This window comes from Oncorhynchus keta, chromosome 8 (genome assembly GCF_023373465.1).
Source record: "Oncorhynchus keta strain PuntledgeMale-10-30-2019 chromosome 8, Oket_V2, whole genome shotgun sequence".
Classification (NCBI taxonomy): Eukaryota; Metazoa; Chordata; class Actinopteri; order Salmoniformes; family Salmonidae; genus Oncorhynchus; species Oncorhynchus keta.
Window position 1 is genome coordinate 70864 of NC_068428.1, and position 22849 is coordinate 93712.

At 42.5% G+C, this 22849-nt stretch overlaps 1 protein-coding gene across 15 annotated transcripts in view; it reads left to right on the forward strand.

Annotated features, from left to right (window-relative positions):
• Window positions 1-404: 404 nt before the first annotated feature.
• The window catches only part of LOC118386633 (pumilio homolog 2-like), a 52278-nt gene continuing 29833 nt past the window's right edge, over window positions 405-22849 (forward strand). Inside the window, exons 1-20 of one of the 15 annotated variants that reach the window (XM_035774324.2) lie at window positions 1255-1484; window positions 1599-1671; window positions 2315-2681; window positions 8922-8990; window positions 9119-9224; window positions 11370-11557; window positions 12166-12329; window positions 12585-12888; window positions 12997-13090; window positions 13327-13434; window positions 13992-14134; window positions 14302-14419; window positions 15213-15380; window positions 15697-15978; window positions 16206-16433; window positions 17203-17470; window positions 17659-17788; window positions 20085-20213; window positions 20693-20830; window positions 21354-21479. In XM_035774324.2, coding sequence (XP_035630217.1) covers window positions 1463-1484; window positions 1599-1671; window positions 2315-2681; window positions 8922-8990; window positions 9119-9224; window positions 11370-11557; window positions 12166-12329; window positions 12585-12888; window positions 12997-13090; window positions 13327-13434; window positions 13992-14134; window positions 14302-14419; window positions 15213-15380; window positions 15697-15978; window positions 16206-16433; window positions 17203-17470; window positions 17659-17788; window positions 20085-20213; window positions 20693-20830; window positions 21354-21479 — 3225 coding nt within the window. In that variant the 5' untranslated portion in view covers window positions 1255-1462. Of the gene's footprint in view, window positions 570-686; window positions 901-1254; window positions 1485-1584; window positions 1686-2314; window positions 2682-8921; window positions 8991-9118; window positions 9225-11369; window positions 11558-12165; window positions 12330-12584; window positions 12889-12996; window positions 13091-13326; window positions 13435-13991; window positions 14135-14301; window positions 14420-15212; window positions 15381-15696; window positions 15979-16205; window positions 16434-17202; window positions 17471-17658; window positions 17789-20084; window positions 20220-20692; window positions 20831-21353; window positions 21480-22849 lie in introns of those variants that run through there. The other 14 variants (XM_035774326.2, XM_035774323.2, XM_035774317.2 and 11 more) reach the window with 14 other exon arrangements.

Sequence of the window (22849 nt, forward strand, 5' to 3'; positions counted from 1 at the left end):
AAATTAGCTCATGTAGAGTATGTTTCCTACTGCGCGTGCCATGATGTGTTCCCATTCACAATAATCATGTTGTCGTTCCAAAATGCCTAGCATATACATCATATTGTTGCGATTTAAGTACAATTGATTGAGATAGGAGCATATGAAGTTGAGTCTTAATTGATTTTTGCTACACCTATGGAATTAGTCATATTGATTAAACATCATGAAAAATATTGATCAGCATTACTGAAATTTTACACTGGACTGACTCCCTAGTAGGCTTTCATTGATACAGAGAAATCATGCATACTACATGTAAATAATTGAGAAATTATGAGTGGGTAATTTCATAGTCTATTCTTATTATAATCGCAAATATTGGCTTGTTTGACATGTTAGTGCGCAGGTCTAATGTACAACATGCATATAGACTGCAGGGAGGGCACTAGCGTGATAGTCAAACTCCTTCATTGCACGTTCAATCGTAGCTAATCATTAAAACACCGATCTCCACCGAAACAAAACAATATACATTTCAACCACTGACATTTTGTACAAACATCGCTCTTCACTCTAAAAGACAGCGCGTGAGTATCTAAGTTTATATAATGCGATGTATTACGCATTCTCACTATTTTAAGTGTGGATTATTGCCTTGGTCGTTGAGTATATCCCCTTTTGTTTAGCGGGTAAGGCCCCTGAAACTTGGAGGGGGGCCATGTTGTTAGTGTAGCTAGTTACCCAGCAATGGTGTTTTGTTAATACAGCTCACCAGGCGGCATTTGTATGTTTCACTCGGTTAACAAGGTTTGCTTACTGTTCAACGGCGTGTGCACGACGAAGAGTTATGCCTTCATTGTATGCACGTATTAAACTACACTAGTAATTTTACAGCGCTGATTTTATCAAACTGAAAAGGTAAGGGGCCTCCCGTACTCTGCCTAGCTAGCTAGGCTAGTAGCTAACAAACAAATTAAACGTTGACGCTAGATTTGTAAGTGAACTGGTAACGTTACCTAGTTAACTTGGCTTCTGTCTACTGTTATTTTAACGAACAAATGTGATAGCCAGGTAGCTAGGCATTATAGCTAATGATCTAGTTATCTAAGTAGATCACGAAGGGTTGTTTTGCTAGTCTGAACAAATGACTGGTCTGAACTATGAAGCCAGTTGTCATGAACAGGGAAATCGTGGACGTAGCTAGCTACTGTAGTTAACTGTTTTTCTGACGTCAGTTTCATGCTAAACTAACCGAGTCTGCAAGCTATACAGTAGACAGTTTGTAAAGTCGGTTTAGCTAGCTAGTTAAAGTAGCCAGCTAGGTACCTAACTACTCGTGGTATTCAACATTTTCGTGAAAGCAATAACCACACACCAACATTAACGTTCGCTAGCTAGTAATCTAGAGACTATTCGCCGAATTGCCAGCTAACGTTAGCTAGCTAGCGAATGTTATCAATTTCGCGTAAAACGTGTTTGAATGACGTTACTACTAGCTAACGGTAGGTAGTTAAACTAACGTTAACGAACCATGTACAATATGTGGCTAACGTTAGCTAGCTACTAACTAGGTACACATGCTTTCTACACTAATACAGTGTGTAATATTTATTTAGCAAAACGCACACCCGACAACTGCGACTTGAACACTCCAGCCAGACATTCATTGTTCGAAGGCTACGCTAACAAGTAAGCTAGCAACGGTAGGCTAGCTTGCTATCCATCTATCTAACATTGTTTTGCTAGCTATATCCATAACGTTACATTGGTTTCTGTCTGATGTAGGTAGCGTATGTTCACGATTGATGTTAGTTAGTTAACTTTATCTGTTTGGCTAAGAAGGCCAAAGCGCATATTACACGGACTTTAGGGACACTTCCGCAACGTAATGGAGTTAGCTAGCTAACTTTTCATATCTAATTTAGCTTAAAATACGCTAATGTTAGCAGTGTAATAAATACATTGTCTAGCTAGTCAGGTAGCTAAATCAAACAAGGGGCATGTAACGTCCCCAGAGAAGATTATGTTGCTGTTGCTAGCTAGAGACGATGCTTATTTATGACGCTGACAGTGCTTCTGCTGCAGTTCTGCAGACATTTCAGCTAACTTATTAAACAAATAAAATAACGGAAACTGTCTTAACGTTAGGGACCCAAAAAAGTATATATATCGATATTTATTTTACTAGCTACAGTTGATACACGTGTATGTTTGGTTGGTCCAATAAGCTTACATTCAATATCAGAAACCTCAGCCTAATGTTTGACAAGTGCTATCCATAACCAATGTAAAGCAACCCTCTGACATGTTCTATTATTTCCCCCTTCCATAGGCTTCCCCGTGGAATGAGCATTCCATGCAGCATTCTAAATATGAATGACGTGGCCTGGCAGGAGACACTGGGTGGGATGCTGCACACAAACGGTGCCCCTGAAGCTGGGGGCGTCAGAGTTCATGGAGGGGGTTCCCTGGCAGCTGTAGGGGGAGCAGGGCAGGGTCCCGGGGGGCCACACCCTCTGCAGGGCATGGATAGGGGCCCCAACCCCACCCCAGGCACCCCACAGCCTCCACTGAGTGGGCGCTCTCAGGACGATGCCACAGTTGGCTACTTCTTCCAGAGGCAACCTGGTGAGCAGTTGGGAGGTTGCACCCCTAGCAAGCACCGTTGGCCTACAGGAGATGGCAACCACATTGACCAGGTACGATTATTTTGCCAGGGCCAAACTGCTTTCTGTTTGAAAAAGGTACAATGTTTGAATGAAGCAAACCTTAGACGTTTTAGAAACTACTTTACCACCGCAGAGACCTTATGCCGTTTCAACCCCAAGCATGACAGAGATTTCACCGGTCATGCTTGTCTACAGGTTAATTTGCATAAATTAGTGCAATTAAGTTGGCACGTGTGCATCTTCATTACTTTATCCTGTGTCTTATTTATCACACATGCACAGCGTTTAGAGCCTAGTTTGAGCAGAATAATATCACCTGTCAGACAGCGAGAGCTGCTGCGTGAGTGGAACGTGCTCTTAGAAACACAGTCATTCCGCTGCAAATTGTAAATGCAATCGTGTGTTAACACTCTTGATGGCCACGGCTTTCTAATGCTACTATTTTTTATTTATCAACTCTTAATTGAAGCCCGTGCTCCATTCGAGTGCCTAGGCAATGAATACGGTAGGTAGGCTACCAGCGTGTCACCAACCACCTTGCAATTGGAGGATGCATTGTTTGAAACCTGGATGTTTTTTACTTCATATTATGAGGCATGTTTTACCTTGCTCCAAAGTAGACGAGGCGAAATCCCATGACAGAAACATGGAGTCAATTATTTTATAAAGACTCCCTCATTTGCCATTGAAACCAGCATTTATCTCCTGTTCTATTGGTTTTCATATCAACTTTCTGTCCTTGTCCCGAAGCCTTAAGGCACAATTCTAGTTATTCTTTTTGTTGCGTCTTTAGATTCCCCCTCTAATTTTAATCTCACATGGAACTGTTTGTATCAGGTGTGCTATTTACAGTGCCTTCAAAGTATTCACACCCTTGACTTTTTCCACATTTAGTTAATAAAGCCTGAATTTTAAAATTGTTTCAATTGTCAAATTAGAAATGTGTATTTAGATCCCCCCCCCAAATGAAAAGGTCCTGTCAATAAGTATTCAACCCTTTTATGTTATGGCAAGCCTAAATAAGTGAGAGTAAATTTGCTTCACAAGTTGCATGGACTCAATCTGTGCAATGTTGGTGTTTAACATTACTTAATTTAATAGCTACCTCATCTCTGTACCCCTGACATACAACAATCTGTAAGGACCCTCAGTCGAGCAGTACAGTTCAAAAACAGATTCAACCACAAAGACCAGGGAGGTTTTCCAATGCCTTGCAAAGAATGGCATCTGTTGGTAGGTTGATAAACAAGCAGACTTTGAATATCCCTTTGAGCATGGTGAAGTTAATAATTACAATTTGGAGAGTGTATCAATACACCTAGTCACTACAAAGATCCAGGCGTGCTACCTAACTCAGTTGCCGGAGAGGAAGGAAACCACTCTGGGATTTTGCTATGAGGCTCATGGTGACTTTAAAACAGTATAATTGCTATGGTAGGAGAAAAAAAATGAGGATGGTTCAACAACATTGTAGTTACTCCACAATACTTACCTAATTGACAGAGTGAAAAGAAGGAAGCATAAAGTATTCATGCTAGAAAAAAGTGGCAAAGCAATTAATCTCTCTGGGACCTGGCCAAAAGCCAGGGAAATGCAGAGGGCCAAATTAAAATAAATTACTATAAAAATCTAACTTTCGTTAAATCACACATGCAAGATAGCAAATTAAAGCTACACTTGTTGTGAATCCAGCCAACATGTCAGATTAAGGCTTTTCGGCAAAAGCAAACAATGCTATTATCTAAGGATAGCACCTCCAGTAAACAAAGAGAAAACATATTTCAACCCTGCAGGCGTGACGCAAAACACAGAAATAAAAATATAAATCATGCCTTAGATTTGACGAGCTTCTTTTGTTGGCACTCCAATATGTCCCATAAACATCACAAATGGTCCTTTTGTTCGATTAATTCCGTCGATATGTTCATTTATTTGGCGCGTTTGATCCAGAAAAACACCGGTTCCAACTTGCTCAACGTGACTACAAAATACCTCAAAAGTTACCTGTAAACAACTTTAGGTGTTTTTTTGTACGTAAATAATCAATAAAATTGAAGACTGGATGATCTGTGTTCAATACAGGAAGAAAACAAACTGAAGCATGCTTTCTGGTCACGCGCCTCTAACAGTACACTTCAAGTGACCCTCGTTCAAGATGGCCGTACTTCATTACACACAGGAATAACCTCAACCAATTTCTAAAGACTGACATCCAGTGTAAGCGATAGGAACTGCAAGAAGGTCCCTTGGAAATCTTGATTCCCAATGAAAACCCATTGAAAAGAGTGAGGCAAATCCAATACAACCACGCTCTACATTTCCAAGCATAGTGGTGGATGCATCATGTTATGGGTATGCTTGTAATCGTTAAGGACTGGAGAGTTTTTCAGGAACAAAAAGGAAACTGAATGGAGCTACGCACAGGCAAAATCATAGAGAAAAACCTGCTTCAGTCTGCTTTCCACCAGGCATTGGGAAATTAATTCACATTTCAGCGGGACAATAACCTAAAACACAAGGCCACATCTACACTGGCGTTGCTTACCAAGAAGAAAGGAAAGGAAATGTTCCTGAGCGGCCTAGTTGCAGTTTTGACTTAAAGTCTGCTTGGAAATCTACGGAAATACTTAAATGGTTGTCTAGCAATGATCAACAACCAATTTGACAGAGCTTGAAGAATTTTGAAAATAATAATGTGCAAATATTGTACAATCAGGTGTGCAAAGCATTTAGACTTAACCAGAAAGACTCACAGCTGTAATCACTGCCTAAGGTGATTCTAACACACTACAAGTCAAAACTTTGGACACACCTACTCCTACAAGGGGTTTTCTTTATTTTTACTATTTTCTGCATTGTCAAATAATAGTGACGACATCAAAAACTATGAAATAACACATGGAATCATGCAGTAACCCAAAAAGTGTTAAACAAATCAAAATATATTTGAGATTCTTCAAAGTAGCCACTCTTTGCCTTGATGTTTCTTTGCACACTCTTGGCATTCTCTCAACCAGCTTCATGAGGTGGTCACCTGGAATCCAGAAGCCAAAGGCACAATTCTAGTTATTTTTGTTGCATCTTTAGATTCTTTCCTCAGTGTTTGAACCAATCAGTTGTTGTGACATGGTATGGGTGGTATACAAAATATAGCCCTATTTGGTAAATGACCAAGATCATATTACGGCAAGAACAGCTCAAATAAGCAAAGAGAAACAACAGTCCTTTACTTTCAGACATGGTCAGTCAATCTGGAAAATGTCAAGAACTTTGAAAGTTTCTTCAAGTGTGCAGTCGCAAAAACCATTGAGCGCTATGACACTGGCTCTCATGAGGACCGCCACAGGAAAGGAAGACCCAGAGTTACCTCTCCTGTAGAGGATAAGTTCATTAGTTACCAGCCTCAGAAATTCCAGGCCAAATAAATGCTTCACAGAGTTCAAGTAACTCTGGCCTTCATGGTCAAATTTCTGCAAAGAAACCACTAAAGGACAATAATAAGAAACTTGCTTGGGCCAAGAAACGCAAGCAATGGACATTAAACCGGTGGAAATCTGTCCTTTGGTTTGAGTCCAATTTTTTCATTTTGGTTCCAGCCGCCCTGTCTTCGATGCAGAGTAGGTGAACGGATGATCTCTGCATATGTGGTTCTCACCGTGAAACATGGAGGTGTGGGGGTGCTTTGCTGGTGACACTGTCTGTGATTTATTTTAAATTCAAGGCACATTTAACCAGCATGGCTAACACAGCATTCTGCAGCGATATGCCATCCCACCTGGTTTACGCTTAGTAGGACTTTAATTTGTTTTTCAACAGGACAATGACCCAACAGACCTCCAGGCTGTGTAAGGGCTATTTCACCAAGAAGGAGATTAATGGAATGACCTGGCCTCCACAATCACCCGACTTTCACCCATTTTGAGATGGTTTTGGATGAGTTAGACCACAGAGTGAAGGAAAAGCAGTGAACAGGTGCTCAGCATATGTGGGAACTCCTTCAAGACAGTTGGAAATGCATTCAAGGTGAAGCTGGTTGAGACGATGTGTGTGCAATGCTGTCATCAAGGCAAAGGTTGTCTACTTTGAAGAATCTCAATGACAAAATATAGTAAAAATAAAGATACCGTTGAATGAGTAGAAGTGTCTGAACTTTTGACTAGTGCTGCAGTATATAAACTCAGTGGTGTGAATACTTATGTAAATGAGATTTGTTTAATTTTCAGTACAGTTGCAAACATGTTTTCACTTTGTTACTGTGTGTGTAGAGGGGAGATCGACTTGAGTCCATTTTGATTTCGGTCTGTAACACGTGGAATAAGTCAAGGGGAATGATTACCTTCTGAAGGCACTGTATAGAAAATTATTTTCCTGCGAATTGCATTGGCAAATGTTTGAAATTATCTTTTTACATTTGCTGCTTCATTACAGTAGTTGTATGTTCCATAATAAATCCTTTTGGCTGTGAGATGATTGGCTTGCCACTGCATGTTTCAATTAACCTCTGAAAAATGTTAAATTCCTGGTATGTATGCATAGTGTTTTCAATTGGTCACATTATTTTACTCTTTGCTAAAAAATGACCTGTTACCGGTTAACAAGGTTAGGTTAGTCAGCACAAAAATTGACTGAAATTTGCATTCTCGGTAAAATCTTTTTCAAAGTTGAGTGCAAGTTTTTTTTTTAAGTTTAGGTTCCAACCCAGGAAACACCCAGCTTGTAGACAACTGACTTGGGCTTGTGTGTAAAAGGGGGGGGGGGTCTCAGTCAGTGATATCTCGCACAAGGGTATAGGCTTGGCTTATATCTAACACGGAAACCAAACCGGCTTTACGCGTGCGCAAACTTATTTTGTCCCCCACAAAACGCGATCACGACACGCAGGTTAAAATATCAAAACAAACTCTGAACCAATAGGGTATGTGGGACGCTAGCGTCCCATCTGGCAAACATCCAGTGAGATTGCAGAGTGCCAAATTCAAATACAGAAATGCTCATTATAAAAATTCAGAAAACAAAACATATTTTACATCTTTAAACCTAACTTCTTGTTAATCCAAACACTGTGTCAGATTTATAAAATGCTTTTCGGCGAAAGCATACCTAGCCCAGAACATACCTAGCCCAGAACATAATCCAGTTGACAAATTATTACAAACAGTAACCAGCCAAGCAGAAGCGTTACAAAACTCAAAGAGAAAATTAATCCCGTACCTTTGATCTTCATATGGTGGCACTCAGAAGACATTCATTTACTCAATAAATGTTACTTTTGTTTGAAAGTCTCTATCCAAAAACCTCTGTTTTGTTTGTTTGTTTTCTTTGGTAATCCACAGGCTCAAACGCAGACAAAAATCAAAATTGTATCCGTAAAGTTCATAGAAACATGTCAAACAATGTTTATATTCAAACCTCAGGTTGTTTTTTGCCTAATCTATATTATTTCAACCGGACAATAACGTTGTCAATATAAAAGGTAAACAAGAAATGCACTCTCTTGGGATTGCACATGAAGAATCTCTGCGACACGGTAGGTTCCACTCATTCAGACTGGTCTTACTCCCTCATTTATAAGAATAAAAGCCTGAAACCATTTCTAAAGACGGTTGGCATCTAGTGGAAGGCATAGGAACTTCAAATTGAGGTCTAAGTCAATGGATACTGTAATGGCATTGAAAGGAAAACTACAAAAAAAACGACTTACTGAATGGATTTTTCTCAGGTTTTCGCCTGCCAAATCAGTTCTGTTATACTCAGACACTATTTTAACAGTTTTGGACACTTTAGAGTGTTGTCTATCCAAATCTACCGTATCATATTGCTTTTGGGTTCGGAAGCTGACTTCCTATGATCATATATGGCAAATGGACAAACTCAATAAAATATGAGCTGTCCATACGGTTACTACATATGTATAAAAAAAATCGGTCCCAAACAGTTTTTGAGGGTTTAAAATTGTGAAAAGAAATAGATTTTGACAATGTCACCCTTAGGACCTGACTTTGACCATTTCCCATATGAAATCCTATGGTGGAGTGCTCTCTCCACCTTTGGGATTTTTGGAGTATGACATTTGCCATGTTGCGCTTGCAATATGTTTTTGATAAACTGCCGTCCATTTGAGTGATATTTATAAGATGCCATTCATTTTTGTCCATTTCATGGGGGTCTTACCAAAACTAGCCTATTACGAATAAGGATACCATATTCACCGGGTCGAAGTGTGTGTGTGTGCTGTAACTGTCTAAAGGAAAATATTTGTTCCTATCTCAGGTTCGCACTGTGGATGAGATGAACTATGGTTTTCAAGCCCTTGCTTTGGAGTCCAGGGGCATGGGTGAGGTAGGTTGAGATCTGCCACATTGCAAGTTTCTTCCCCGTAAACTTAGGATAGGTTTTGTGCTACATCTTTCATTGAAGTCATCCAGAATGTTGAATGTTCAAGTTTCCTTTTTGCCTTCTCTTTACAGATGCTGCCAGCAAAGAAACTGTGGGATTCGGATGAATTGGCCAAGGATGGAAGGAAAGGGATGCTCCTTGGAGAGGAGTGGAGGGTGAATGCCTGGGGATCTTCTCGTGAGTACCGTAATTGCTGGACTATTAAGCGCACCTGAATATAAACCGCACCCACTGAATTATTAAAAAATATGTATTTTGTACATAAATACGCTGCAGGTGCCTACCGGTACATTGAAACAAATGAACTTTACACAGCCTTTAAACGAAACACGGCTTGTAACAAAAATAAATAGGCTTTAACGAAACACAGCTTGTAACAAAAAATTAAAACCGTAGCCTACCAAGCCTCCTCCTGTGCACTGAAACCACTGAAGTCATCTCCTTCGGTGTCGGAGTTGAATAGCCTCAGAATTGCTTCATCCGATGTTGGATCGTTTTCATTGTCGCTCTCGTCACTTTCATCCGGAGGCAAATACCCCGCTGAGCTCATGCTGCCCCTTCAACACGCAGCAGTCCAGCCTTTCGAAACCCGTTGATGATAGTGGATTTTTTGACAATGCTCCACGCTGTCAGGACCCACTGGCAGACTTGACCATAAGTTGCTCTTCGCATGCGGCCCGTTTTAGTGAAGGATTTCTCCCCACTTGTCATCCAAGCCTCCCACTGAACACGGAGCGCCACCTTAAATGCACGTTTTACACTGATGTCGAGTGGCTGCAAATACTTTGGGCCATCTGCTTTTCTTCCATCTGAAAGGTTTGTTGTCAGTTCCTCACGCTGCTGTTTACAAAGTCTTATAATCGACTCATTAATGCCAAGCTCCCATGCAGCAGCTCTATATCTTTTTCCAACAGCCAGATCGATCGCCTTCAACGTGAAAGCTGCATCATATGCATTTCTCAGTGTCTTTGCCATGATGAGGGTGACAATTACTACCGTAATCAGAATGATGGGAAGTTTGAGCGCGCTCGATTTACGTCACATTATGTGAGGGTGCTCTGTTTTTGGCGGTGGCATGAATCTTGCGAAAGCGGGAAAAATCCATAAATTAGCCACGTCATTGTATAAACCGCAAGGTTCAAAGTGTGGGAATAAAGTAGCGGCTTATAGTCCAGCAATTACGGTAGTTTTCTGTGCCTCTGCTGGTCTGTTTTACCCTATGGTTTTTAGAGAACCGCAATGACGAAGTCTGTCGATCTGCTAGCAGATAACCACAGATTTGAAGTCATTGTGCTAACGCTAGTTAGCATTGGCTCGCAAAACTGCATAACATTCTTCATACTGGACACAGAGACATAAACATGGTATCTATGAGTTCATCTGACTCAGGGGCAGTACCAAAATTGCCAATTCAACCCAAAATCAAAATGTCCTATGCATAAATAAATAGTAGGCTTGGCCCGTATCCAGCTTGTCATACCTTCATTACCAATCTTGTGCCGTCCCGGGATATCCTGAAATACCGGCACTAAACACAAGTGCCGCTGTTTACAATCTGCACTGTCTGTAGATTTTCAATACATTGCTTGCTTATGTGCTACGCCACTGTTTATAATAATAATAATAATAATAATATTTATTATTATTATGTGTTAAATCATATCCAGCTCAGTGTTCCAGATATGCATTTGAAGGTCTCTATGCTGACCTTTTTTACAAGGAACATGCGTGCGCCTAAGTACATTTTATTTTTTATTCCATAGTTCTAACTTGATCACCTGGTGCATGCTGCACAACCATGAGTGACTCACAAGACTCTGGTCTTGCATCGTTGTGTGCTGAGGACTGGGGACCACTGGCAAACTTCAGAATAAAAAATTGTGACCAGTGAAATGAACACGATCTACTTTATCTCCTAATGTATTCCATGAGTTGACTGCAAGTATTTACTTAAAAAGTAGCAAAAATAATTTCAAAAGATTTAAATAAAATAATAAAAATTAAAATTCAAAGAAATAGTTTCAACGGTATTGATGATATGGAAATACCATCCCATGTCTAATTCCAAATACCCCGGTACACCGCCCAAGCCTAACAAATAGCCTTACAGTTTAGTGTGTGAAATACTGTGTGAAGTACTGCATTTACTACTCAGTTCAACTGGTACCATCAAGACCATGCAGATAGCTTTTTCAAGAAACATGCTGAAACTCTAAATCTCCTTTTGTGGAATGCTTGGTCAACGCTATCTTCCTATTATGATCATGTCTCAGTCCTTGATGTCTCTATTCTTTGCTCCACCCCCATTCCTCTGATGAGCAGATCACTCAGTGTCCCAGCCTATCATGGTGCAGCGGCGACCCGGACATGGTTTCCATGGGAACGGAGATGCTAGCTCTGTGCTGTCCCCTCGCTCTGAGGGAGGAGGCTTGGGAGTGAGCATGGTGGAGTACGTCCTGAGCTCCTCCCCCGGTGACAAGATGGATGGCCGCTACAGGAACGGTGGCTATGTAAGTCTTTCTGCCAAGGTTTATTTTGCTCTTTCCTTTTCGCCGATCCACACAGAACCAAGAGAATACCTACATCGGGCTCAATAGATGTGTTTGCTGACTGTCACAAAAGATGTACCGCTTTAATGGGGCAGAAGTCTGTGTGTTATGATTATGGATGACCACATGGCTAGCAACAAGGACAAGTTGGAAATCGTAGGTGGCTTGTTTCTGATAGTTTTTTGATACCATCTTGTTCTTGATACCATGTCTTGTTTTCAGGTGTTTTGACTGTCACATTTATGCTACTATGGGCCAAAATTGGCTAGCTAACAATGTATTTGAGACAATGTGTGCATGTTATTTTGTTTTCAATAAACATTGGATTCGAAATATAGTTTAAATGTTGTCAACAATCTAAGCCAACCTCATCTGTGTTTCCCCCATAGTTGTGCACTTGTCGGTTTTGTGCCTAACCAGTCCATAGTGATACAAAAATTGTTTAGTTATTCCAGAAATGCAACTTCAGATGAAGCTTCAAATGATCTTATTGCTTGGTCTCCATTGGTCTCCAATGGAGTATTGTGTCACTTTGGAGAAACATGGCTGAATTTTGGGGGGTTTTGCAGGGCGGAGTGGACGTTGACACGGACAGGAGGGAGAAGGGCGACGCGCAAGACAAGACGTCTCCGTTCGAAGAGGACAAGAGCCCTGAAATGAAAGTGGGAGAGGAGAATGATGCCAATGGGAGAGGCCTGCTCAACGGCATGGACAGAGACTGCAAAGACTTCAAGTATGGTTCCCTGTTAATGGTTATTTGGGGGGTCATGAAATAATCATTATAAGATGTATTTACCAATCCTTCACTGCACTTGTAGTTTCCTCTGGAAAATGAAATCTATTTTAATTGAATTATGCAGATAAGACATTCAAGTCACTTCCAAGCTGTATTAGATGTATGTATTTATTTTTGGTTCAGGCAGTCAATGTCATTGAGACCGTTGTGAACAAAGCCTCTAAGGCCATATTGTCACATGTACTTCCTTAGCCCCACCCCAGGAAGTCGCCAGGCCTCCCCGATTGAGGCGGTGGAGAGGATGGGTCCCAGCCAGGCTGGGCTGGAGATAATGACTCAGCACCACGCACAGCACCATGCCATGCAGCCCCAGAATACAACCCAGAACAAGCCCCAGCAGCAGGAGGACTTCCAGAGCCAAGAGACTCAGAACATAGGCAGCATGGATCAGCAGCAGGGTGTGGAGTCCCTCCAGTTCGACTACGCTGGCAACCAGATCCAGGTGGACTCCTCAGGCACCCCCGTCGGCCTGTTTGACTACAACTCCCAGCAGCAGGTGGGTTGAGCAAGGGACCAGATTTCTTATCAATGCATAGATAAACCTGCTTGAGAGGAGTGGAAACTGCCGTAGAACAAGTTACACACTTGAATGTCTGTTTTCCAGTTGTTCCAGCGGTCCAACCATCTGACTGTCCAGCAGCTCACTGCTGCCCAGCAGCAACAGTATGCCCTGGCTGCTGCCCAGCAACAACACCTTGGTAAGTTGTAGCTTTATTACTATAGACAGTGTATGTACTGTGGATTTATTTATACATATACCTGGCTCCAAACGGTACACGTACATACAAGGATTAGAGCATGTTTGTGCAAGATTTGGTAGTCATAGTTAGAATTTTGTGTAAGTGAAACATTTACAGAATCCCATACTAGTTTGAGTTTGACGGCCGTTTGATGTGTTATTCAATATGCACGCATGGCTAACTGTTTTCTCCAGCCGGCCTTGCTCCCGCGTTCGTGCCTAACCCATACATCATCAACGCTGGACCCCCCGGAGCCGACCCCTACACTGCTGCAGGACTTGCCGCAGCAGCTACACTTGCCGGTTAGCAATCCACACACACATATATTGGTGGGAAAAGTACCCAATTGTTATACTTGTGTAAAAGTAAAGATACTTTTATACAAAATGACTCCAGTGAAAGTTACCCAGTAAAATCTTACTTGGGTAAAAGTTTTAGTTTTAAATATACTTAAGTATCAAAGTACAAGTATAAATCATTTCAAATGTCTTATATTAAGCAAAGCAGACTGCCACATGTTTTATTTTATTTACAATAATGTTCCTGTCCTGCTAAGCATTCAAAGTGTAATGTACTTTTGGGTGTCAGGGAAAATGGAGCAAAAAGTACATAATATTGTTTAGGAATGTGGTAAAGTAAAAGTTGTCAAATATAAATACTCCCCCTCCCCTCCAAAAAAATACTTAAGTAAAAATATTTGAAAGTACTTATGTATTTTACATTCACTCATTGTGTACCGTTAATAGCTTCTTGATCCACACTTAACGTAACAATCTTCTACTTTAATGAATGCAACAATTTTATCAAACTGTTCATGCCACAGGTTTGGTAGTAGTAACTGAGGACTCCCTTCCCTTAGGGCCTACAGTGGTTCCCCCCCAGTACTATGGTGTTCCTTGGGGTGTGTACCCTGCCAACCTCTTCCAGCAACAGGCTGCGGCTGCCAATCACAACGCTAACCAGCAGGCATCCAATCAGGGACCAGGGCCGGGACAGCAACAGGTAAGCATTTCACCAACTAACAGCAGGTAACTGGAGAATTTAAGTATCAGAGTTATGATGGAGAATTTAAAGGGATAATGCTTGTATTTGGCGCATGTGACATAGTTTGATTTGATCTTGTAATTGAAGTCATTTTTTTAATGAGGTTGGGGTGCTCTTCTTTCCAGGCGATGCGTGCTGGGAACAACCAACGCCCCCTCACCCCTGGTCAGGGCCAGCAAAGCCAGCAGGACTCCCTGGCAGCAGCTGTCGCCAACCCGGCCCTTGCTTATGCTGGTATGCCAGGTCTGTGACACTACACAGAGTAACGTTAGTTTAGGAGCAGACATAAGGGCTTTTAACACTGCCAAACCAAGCTATACTGAGCAGGCCTGGTTAAGCATCTACTTAGCCCGTGTCTAGACTTGACAGTTCAGGCAGCTTTATTATTCTGATCATAGAGTTCTGATCACGGAATTCCCAAAGCGTCATGCTCCTACACCCACATTTGAAATGTGTTTACGATGTGTCCGGATTCCCTTTCCCCATGCTATATTCAAATTCCAGTATGCATTCTACAAAAGGTGGACTGGGCTAAATATGATAACACAACTACTGATGGCAGTAGTGAACTACTCTAGCTTACTAGCCAGCTAACCTCTAAAGCTAGCCAGCAAGTTAGCAAGCAGCAATAAAAGGGATTGCAAATAGGTTAGAATAACTAGCCCAAAATGTTTTTATTCTCTAAATATTATCTTACTGGCTTGCATTTATGAGGCCAGCAAACACATTCCTGCTAGGAACATGTTTCTTCCGTTATAATGAAAGGTGCCTCTCGGTCTCAAAACAGGTTTTCTGGAGACTTGTGGGATGAGTTCTGATGACGTCGCCCACTGTATTCGCTTTCGGTAGCCTGTTTGCTTCCAGACTGAGAATATTCATTCATACTGTTGGCATACCTTTTGTGTGCATACTCCTTCAACCTGCCTTTCTCTTGCTTATGATTATGGTGCAATAAGATAGCTCCCCTTCAGTGCCCTCACACTCCCTCTCGTAGATCACACACCTGTCTGGTTTTCATAAGTGCATTTCCCCTCAGTGTGTCTGTCTCCTGCCCACCCAGGTTACCAGATGCTGGCCCCCGCCGCCTACTACGATCAGAATGGAACCCTGGTGATGGCCTCCGGAGCCCGTGGCGGTCTGGGAGGGCCTGTCCGCCTAGTTCAAACCCCGCTTCTCATCAACCCACAGGCCGCAGCGCAGGCTGGTGAGTACCTAGTGTTGTCTGGCCCTGTGCTTTCATAATGTTGCAGTGTTGGAAATGGTGTCTTTTAAAGGAGGCTTAGAAGCCAGTGGAATGAGTGCCACATTTAGTGTGAACACACTGTGCTTGTGAAAATTTGTCAGGATTTTATCATCTCCAGACTCACACTTGCAATGACGTGAAATAATTGCTAATGCTGATGGTGCTCTCCCACAGTTTTATGGCACTAACCCACCTCCTGTCCTCTCCCAATGGGCACCACACTGAGCCGTGTTGACCGAGTTTTGATCTCTTTTCATCCCTCTCTCCCTCTATTTAGCCGCTGTGGCGTCAGCGTCCGGCTCGGGCAACAACATGTCGGGCCCTCAGCCCAACGGCCTGTACCGCTCCATGCCGCAACAGCAGCCCCCGCCCCAGAACCAGGGCCTGCCCTCCAGCTCCTTCTATGGCACTGCGTCGGTGCCGGCCAGCTCCCAGAGCAGCTCCCTGTTCTCCCACACATCCCAGGCCCCGCCGCCCACCTCCTCCCTGGGCTTTAGTGGCACTGGCGGCTCCCTGGGCGTGGGCCTGGGCTCGGCGCTCGGAGGCTTCGGATCATCGGGTAAGTGGAGAAGGAACTTGCAGCTTCAGGTTAATCATTGTAGATATGCAAAAAGCATGCATAAAATGTAATTCCATGCACCACAAAAAAAGTATACTTTTCTCTTGGCAATTCACTGAGTTTTTCAATCTTTACCCCCACTTTGTTCTTTTTCTCTACTCCCTCTTAAAATAATTAAAATAATCCCCCTCCTAATTTCAGTCTTTGTCTCTCTCTCCCTCCCATAGTGTCGAGCTCTACCAGCAGCAGCGTCTCTCGCCGGGACTCCCTACTGGCAAGCTCTGACCTGTACAAGCGTGGCGGCAGCAGCCTCACCCCCATTGGCCAGCCCTTCTACAACAGCCTAGGCTATTCCTCCTCGCCCAGTCCCATTGGCCTAACTCCGGGCCACTCCCCACTCACACCCCCACCCTCTCTGCCATCCTCTCACGGATCCTCCTCCAGCCTTCACCTGGGTAAGGCCGCAAGGAGTTTTATTTTTTTCAATATATTTTTTATTTGAGCATATACAGTTGTGGCCAAATATATTGGCACCCTTGCACTTTCCTTAAATAATTCACTATGTCTTCTCAAATAAGTTGAAATATGAAAACTTTTGGTTTCCTGTCCTCTCCCATTGGCACCCCGGAAGTAGTGCACCCCAGAGGGGAGCACAGCCTTGGGCCAAAATAACTGCAAACAAGCACTACTTGTCGCTATCAATGACCAAGCTACACCTTTCTACTGGCAATTGGGTCTACTCTTCAACAGCAGTAAACAGTGCCCTCAACCAACAGCTGTTTTCAGATCTTGCTGAGTTTTGCTGGCCATTTCAGAACAGTCCATTTGTTTCTTGAACCAATCCTGGATGCTTTTTGATGTGTGTTTGGTGTCCACAGAACATTTTCCCGGGATTTAAGCTTTAGGTAGGTTTTTGAGAAGTTATTGTCTCCTTCAGCAGTGGGGTTTACCAATGAAGCATTCAAAGAAAAGAACACCCACTGCTTTGGTAACTTATTTGAGAAATATGGAATTATTTAAGAAAAGTCCAAGGTACTGATATATTTTGCAGTAAACTATACATGACCTTCACTCAACCAATACTCTGCGTAACTGTGCATGCAACATCTGTAGAAATGGGACTAGAGTGGGAATTCAAGTTAACGTAGTGAGGGTTGAAAAATTGTATTTCTATGGCAACACCCATTCATCATTTTGTTCCGCCCTGGCATCCCCAACCCCCAGGCGGCCTGACGAACGGCAGTGGGCGCTACATCTCGGCAGCGCCGGGTGCGGAGGCAAAGTATCGCAGCGCAGGAGCCACCTCCAGCCTGTTCAGCTCCAGCAGCCAGCTGTTCCCGCCATCGCGGCCCCGCTACAGCCGCTCGGACGTCATGCCCAGCGGGCGAAGCCGCCTGCTGGAGGATTTCCGCAACAACCGCTTCCCCAACCTGCAGCTGCGTGACTTGCCCGGCCACATGGTGGAGTTCTCCCAGGACCAGCACGGCTCCAGGTGGGTGATAGACATACGGATCAACGGACACACACACACACACAGTGATACAAACGCATCCGTTGCTGCATATTACACCCTCCTATCATGCTCTTGAGACACTTCCTTATCACTCACTATATGATGATTGTGTTGCCACTAAAATTCCCTTCCCATGTCCCTCCTTCCTCTTCCCCGACTGTCTCCAGGTTCATCCAGCAGAAGCTGGAGAGGGCCACCCCTGCCGAGAGGCAGATGGTGTTTGGGGAGATCCTGCAGGCGGCCTATCAGCTGATGACCGACGTGTTTGGCAACTACGTCATTCAGAAGTTCTTTGAGGTGGGAACCGTTGTCACAGTTGTAGGGTTACATTTGATGGTACTTGGGATATTTGTGTCATCATTGATTCATAATCATACCAACTTTTAATGTGCCTTCAATACAGTATGTGTCTGATTTTAGCTTTTTACTAACGCTGATTTAAAAAAAATATATATATTTAAATTTTTGTATAAATATATATATCAAAGAAGGTTAATCATGACATTGTTGACATGGTTGTCTGAATGACTTGGGATGCACCTATTGTAAGTTAATGTGGGTAAGAGCATTGCTTTAAAATGTATGCAGTACCAGTCAAAAGTTTGGACACCTACTCATTCAAGGGGTTTTCTTTATTTTCACTATTTTCTACATTGTAGAATAATAGTGCACACATCAAAACTATTAAATAACACATGGAATCATGTAATAACCAAGAAGTGTTGAACAAATCAAAATATATTTGAGATTCTTCAAAGTAGCTACCCTTTGCCATGATGAAAGCTTTGCACACTCTTGGCATTCTCTGAACCAGCTTCACCTGGAATGCTTTTCCAACAGTCTTGAAGGAGTTCCCACATGTTTAGCTCTTTCCCTTCACTCTGCTGTTTAACTCATCCCAAACCATCTCAACTGAGTTATGTGCGGGTGATTGTGGAGGCCAGGTCATCTGATGCAGCACTCCATCACACTCCTTCTTGGTCAGATAGCTCTTACACAGCTTGGGGGTGTGTTTTGGGTCATTGTTCTGTTGAAAAACAAATGATAGCCCCACTAAGTGTAAACCAGGTGGGATGGTGTATCGCTGCAGAATGCTGTGGTAGTCATGCTGGTATCTTAAATGATAAATAAATCACTGACAGTGTCACCAGCAAAGCACCCCCACACATCACACCTCCTCCGAACCACACATGCTGAGATCATCCGTTCACCTACTCCGCGTCTCACAAAGACATGGCGGTTGGAACCGGTCTGATGTTCATTGCTCGGATTTCTTGGTTCAAGCAAGTCTCTTATTGGTGTCCTTCTAGTAGTGGTTTCTTTAATAGTGGTTTCATTTCTGAGACTGGTACCTAATTAACTTATCTTCTGAAGCAGAGCTAACTCGGAGTCTTCCTTTCCAGTGGCGGTTCTCATGAGAGCCAACTTCGTCATAGTGCTTGATGATTTGTGACTGCACTTGAAGAAACTTTAAACGTTCTTAATTTTCCATATCGACTGACCTTCATGTCTGAAAGTAATGATGGACTGTCGTTTCTCTTTGTTTATTTGAGCTGGTCATGCCATAATACGGACTTGGTCTTTTACCAAATAGGGCTGTCTTCTGAATACCACCCTAATGGGTTCTGACTCCTAAACTTGAAATATTGTTAATTATCAGGTCTCCTATGGAAATGAGTGCCATTGTCTAGTTTCTACACCAGAAATTAATGGTTATCTGTAGGAGGGATGTATATGGTGGAGACAATTAAGCTTGCAATGCACTGAGTAAAGGCAATCACATGGTTGCAGTCACTGATAAGGGTGTTGAATGGGGGCCGAGGTTAGGTCCGGTCACTTTTAAGGGAGAAGGAACAGTTTATTGCCCGGAACACAACTTCCTGCTTAGCAATAAAGATGTAATGTTTAGAGGGAAGGAGGATACTTCACCCAAATTTGGGTCATTGTTCTGTTGAAAAACAAATGATAGCCCCACTATCATATATACTTGTGCTGGTGGAAACAAGTCTTTGTCTGTTCAGCTGTCCGACCCTTTGGGTGAATACAACCCTAACCTTGTCACAACACAACTGATTGGCTCAAACGCATTAAGGAAAGAAATTCCACAAAATAACTTTTAACAAGGCACTACGGTTAATTGAAATACGTTCTAGGTGACTACCTCATGAAGCTGGTTGAGAGAATGCCAGGAGTGTGCAAAGCTGTCATCAAGTCAAAGGGTGGATACTTTTAAGAATCTCAAACAAATCAAAATGTATTTGAACACTTTTGGTTACCTCATGATTTAATGTGTTATTTCGTAGTTTTGATGTCTTCACTATTCTACAATGTAGAAAATAGTGAAAATAAAGAACCCCTTGAATGAGTAGGTGTCAAATTGACCTACTGTATATTCAGCAAACACTTATCAATAATATATGCCATTTACCAGACTTAAACATGATTTTATAAATCCAAAGTGACTTAATCATGCTTTAATACATTTACGTGAATCAAACCCACATTGTGGTGCTGCAAGCACCATTCTCTACCAACTGAGCCAGAGAGAACAGGTCGTTATATTTTTGCATCATCATTGAAATGTTCTCTGCAGTTTGGCAGTTCAGATCAGAAGCTGGCTCTTGCCACCCGAATCCGCGGCCACGTGCTGCCCCTGGCCTTGCAGATGTATGGCTGCCGAGTGATCCAGAAGGCCCTGGAGTCCATATCCTCCGACCAGCAGGTAATTGTAAGTGGATCTTCACTTCTCTTCCAATTATAGACAGAGGTTTTTTTTGGGGTTTAACTGTCTAGGAAGAGTCCCAAATGACACTCTATTCCCTATATACGATGCACTACTTTTGACCAGAACTCCATGGGTCCTGGTCAAAAGTTGTGCACTATAAAGGGAATAGGGTGCCTTTTGAGACATTGCCCTGGTGTTGTTAACTGTGTTTCTGAGTGTGGTGAACTCTCCAGTAAGCATGGGGGATGGATACCTATGTAGTATGGTCCTGTTGTCGTCCTCTTTGAATTGCCCTTTACATTGTCTGTCACCCAAAGTCCTCAATCTATTATCAACGAGCCATTAGAAGGTAAATGGATGTGTAATGACTTGGTCATTCTATTTCCATGGGATTAACATAGATGGGTTGAAAATGTTCAGAGTATCTATGGAGGGAGAGCTGGATGAATTACTCCACTCTCTTTCCCCTTCCTCAGAGTGACATAGTGCGGGAGCTAGACGGCCACGTGCTAAAGTGTGTGAAGGATCAGAACGGAAACCATGTGGTGCAGAAGTGTATCGAGTGTGTCAAGCCCCAGGCCCTGCAGTTCATCATTGATGCCTTCCAGGGCCAGGTGAGAGCCAATTCATTTGGTCATGCAATGGAAAACTGTAACAGTAAAGGAGAATGTGTTTCTGATAGGAGAATTTCAAGTTGACCCTTCCTGTTACGTAGTTTTTTTTTTCTATGTTTAGTGCTTAATGTACACGACCCAGAAAACATCAACCCAACCTCCAGTCACATTGTGTTCAGCAGGGCACACTGCATCAAAACATTATCCAACGGTGAAACTATAATATATTTTCTCATTGGACCAGTTCCAATAGCTGTACCTGCCCCTTTCTGAATGCTTTTCACCTACTGAAAATGACCCAGACACGCACATATTATTCAGCTTCCCCACAGTATTCAATGTATGGACCATCTGATTTGGGCCTGTTTCAAGTGTTAAAAAATGAATTAAAAATGTACAAACATTTCCTAACGTCCACATATTCCTATTTAATTCATCTTCCTAAATGCTTTACTTATGTCGCACTTATTTAGGCTCAAGGGGGCCTGTAACACATTTTGTTGACGTGTCGTCTCCCCTGCAGGTGTTTGTGCTGTCCACCCACCCTTACGGCTGCAGGGTGATCCAGAGGATCCTGGAGCACTGCACCCAGGAGCAGACCCTGCCCATCCTGGAGGAGCTGCACCAGCACTCTGAGCAGCTTGGCCAGGTAACTGCAGCCAGGCGAGCCGTAATCTCAACTCCTAACTAGACCCCAGTCGCTCACACATGGCCAACGCTTTGCACGGTTTTTACTGGATCAAAAAGGGGCTTAGGTGGTGGGTATAGCATGGGCCGTGGCTGTATTTTAGAGGCCCACATCTTGGCCGTGTAAATGTTTTCATATTTAAGCCAATTTCCTGCAATTCTACCTATTTCTCCATGGAGCTGAGAGAGTTTGTTTTAAGCTAGTTACCTGAAATTCTACAAACTTCGTCATCTGGCTGAGCGAGAGAAAAATCAGGAGAAATCAGCAGTTGCTATGTCCACTTTTGGATGTATAGATTAATGATATGTACCCATTGACTATTAAATAATATAACTTATAAATGCCTCAAACTTAGTTCAACTGTCATACCCCCCAATCAGAATCCAAAATATTAACTTGTTTTACACCAATGTTTGTAAACGTACACCAGTGGAGGCTGCTGAGGGGAAGACGGCTCATAGTAATGGCTGGAACAGAGTGAATGGAATGGAATCAAACACATGGAAACCATGTTTGTATTTGATACCATTCCGCTTCAGCCATTACCACAAACCCGTCCTCCCAAATTAAGGTGCCACCAACCTCCTTGACATACACGATATAGACCCCATACTCAACAGGCAGAACACTGACCGGACCCAGAACAGGGTCAATACGGACTGCAGGTCCAGAGGGGAGGGAATCAAATGTAAAATCTACTTTTTATTTGGTCGGACTTTGACCCCTGGTATCATATAAACACACAACACATGGAAGAATACATAGAATTGCAGGAAATTAAAACGGCAACATATTTTCTATCTGCCAACAAGAGGGGTGTGAACAGTTTAGGGTTGCATGGGTTGTGAGGTGGGGGTTTGTTACTACGCTGATAAATGACATTATCTATACGGACTTTCACAAATAGTACTTGAGTACCCCAGCTATATAGCCTCAAAACATAGTTAAAACTATAATAGTGATATACTGGATGATCAGTCCTTGCATCCATCATGCAGTCTATGAATTTTAGGTTACATTTCTCCAACCCCATCCCTCTGCTTTTTACCAAAATGGGTGGGAAAATTCTTTGTTTCAACTGATGAATGCTGCTTTAAAGCAAATTTCCTACAATTCAATTTGTTTTGCGATTGCTTATGCTGGGTTCTTATTCCTGGGTTCTTATGCTATCTGGGTAACTCAAATATAACAATCAGTGGTGGCTTGATGACATTTTAGATTCTCACTGTCTAGTTTCTACTTTGGTCATTGTTAGTTCTCAAATATTATTATAATTTACAGTACTAGTCAAGTTTGGACACTTACTCATTCCATGGTTTTTCTTTAATTTT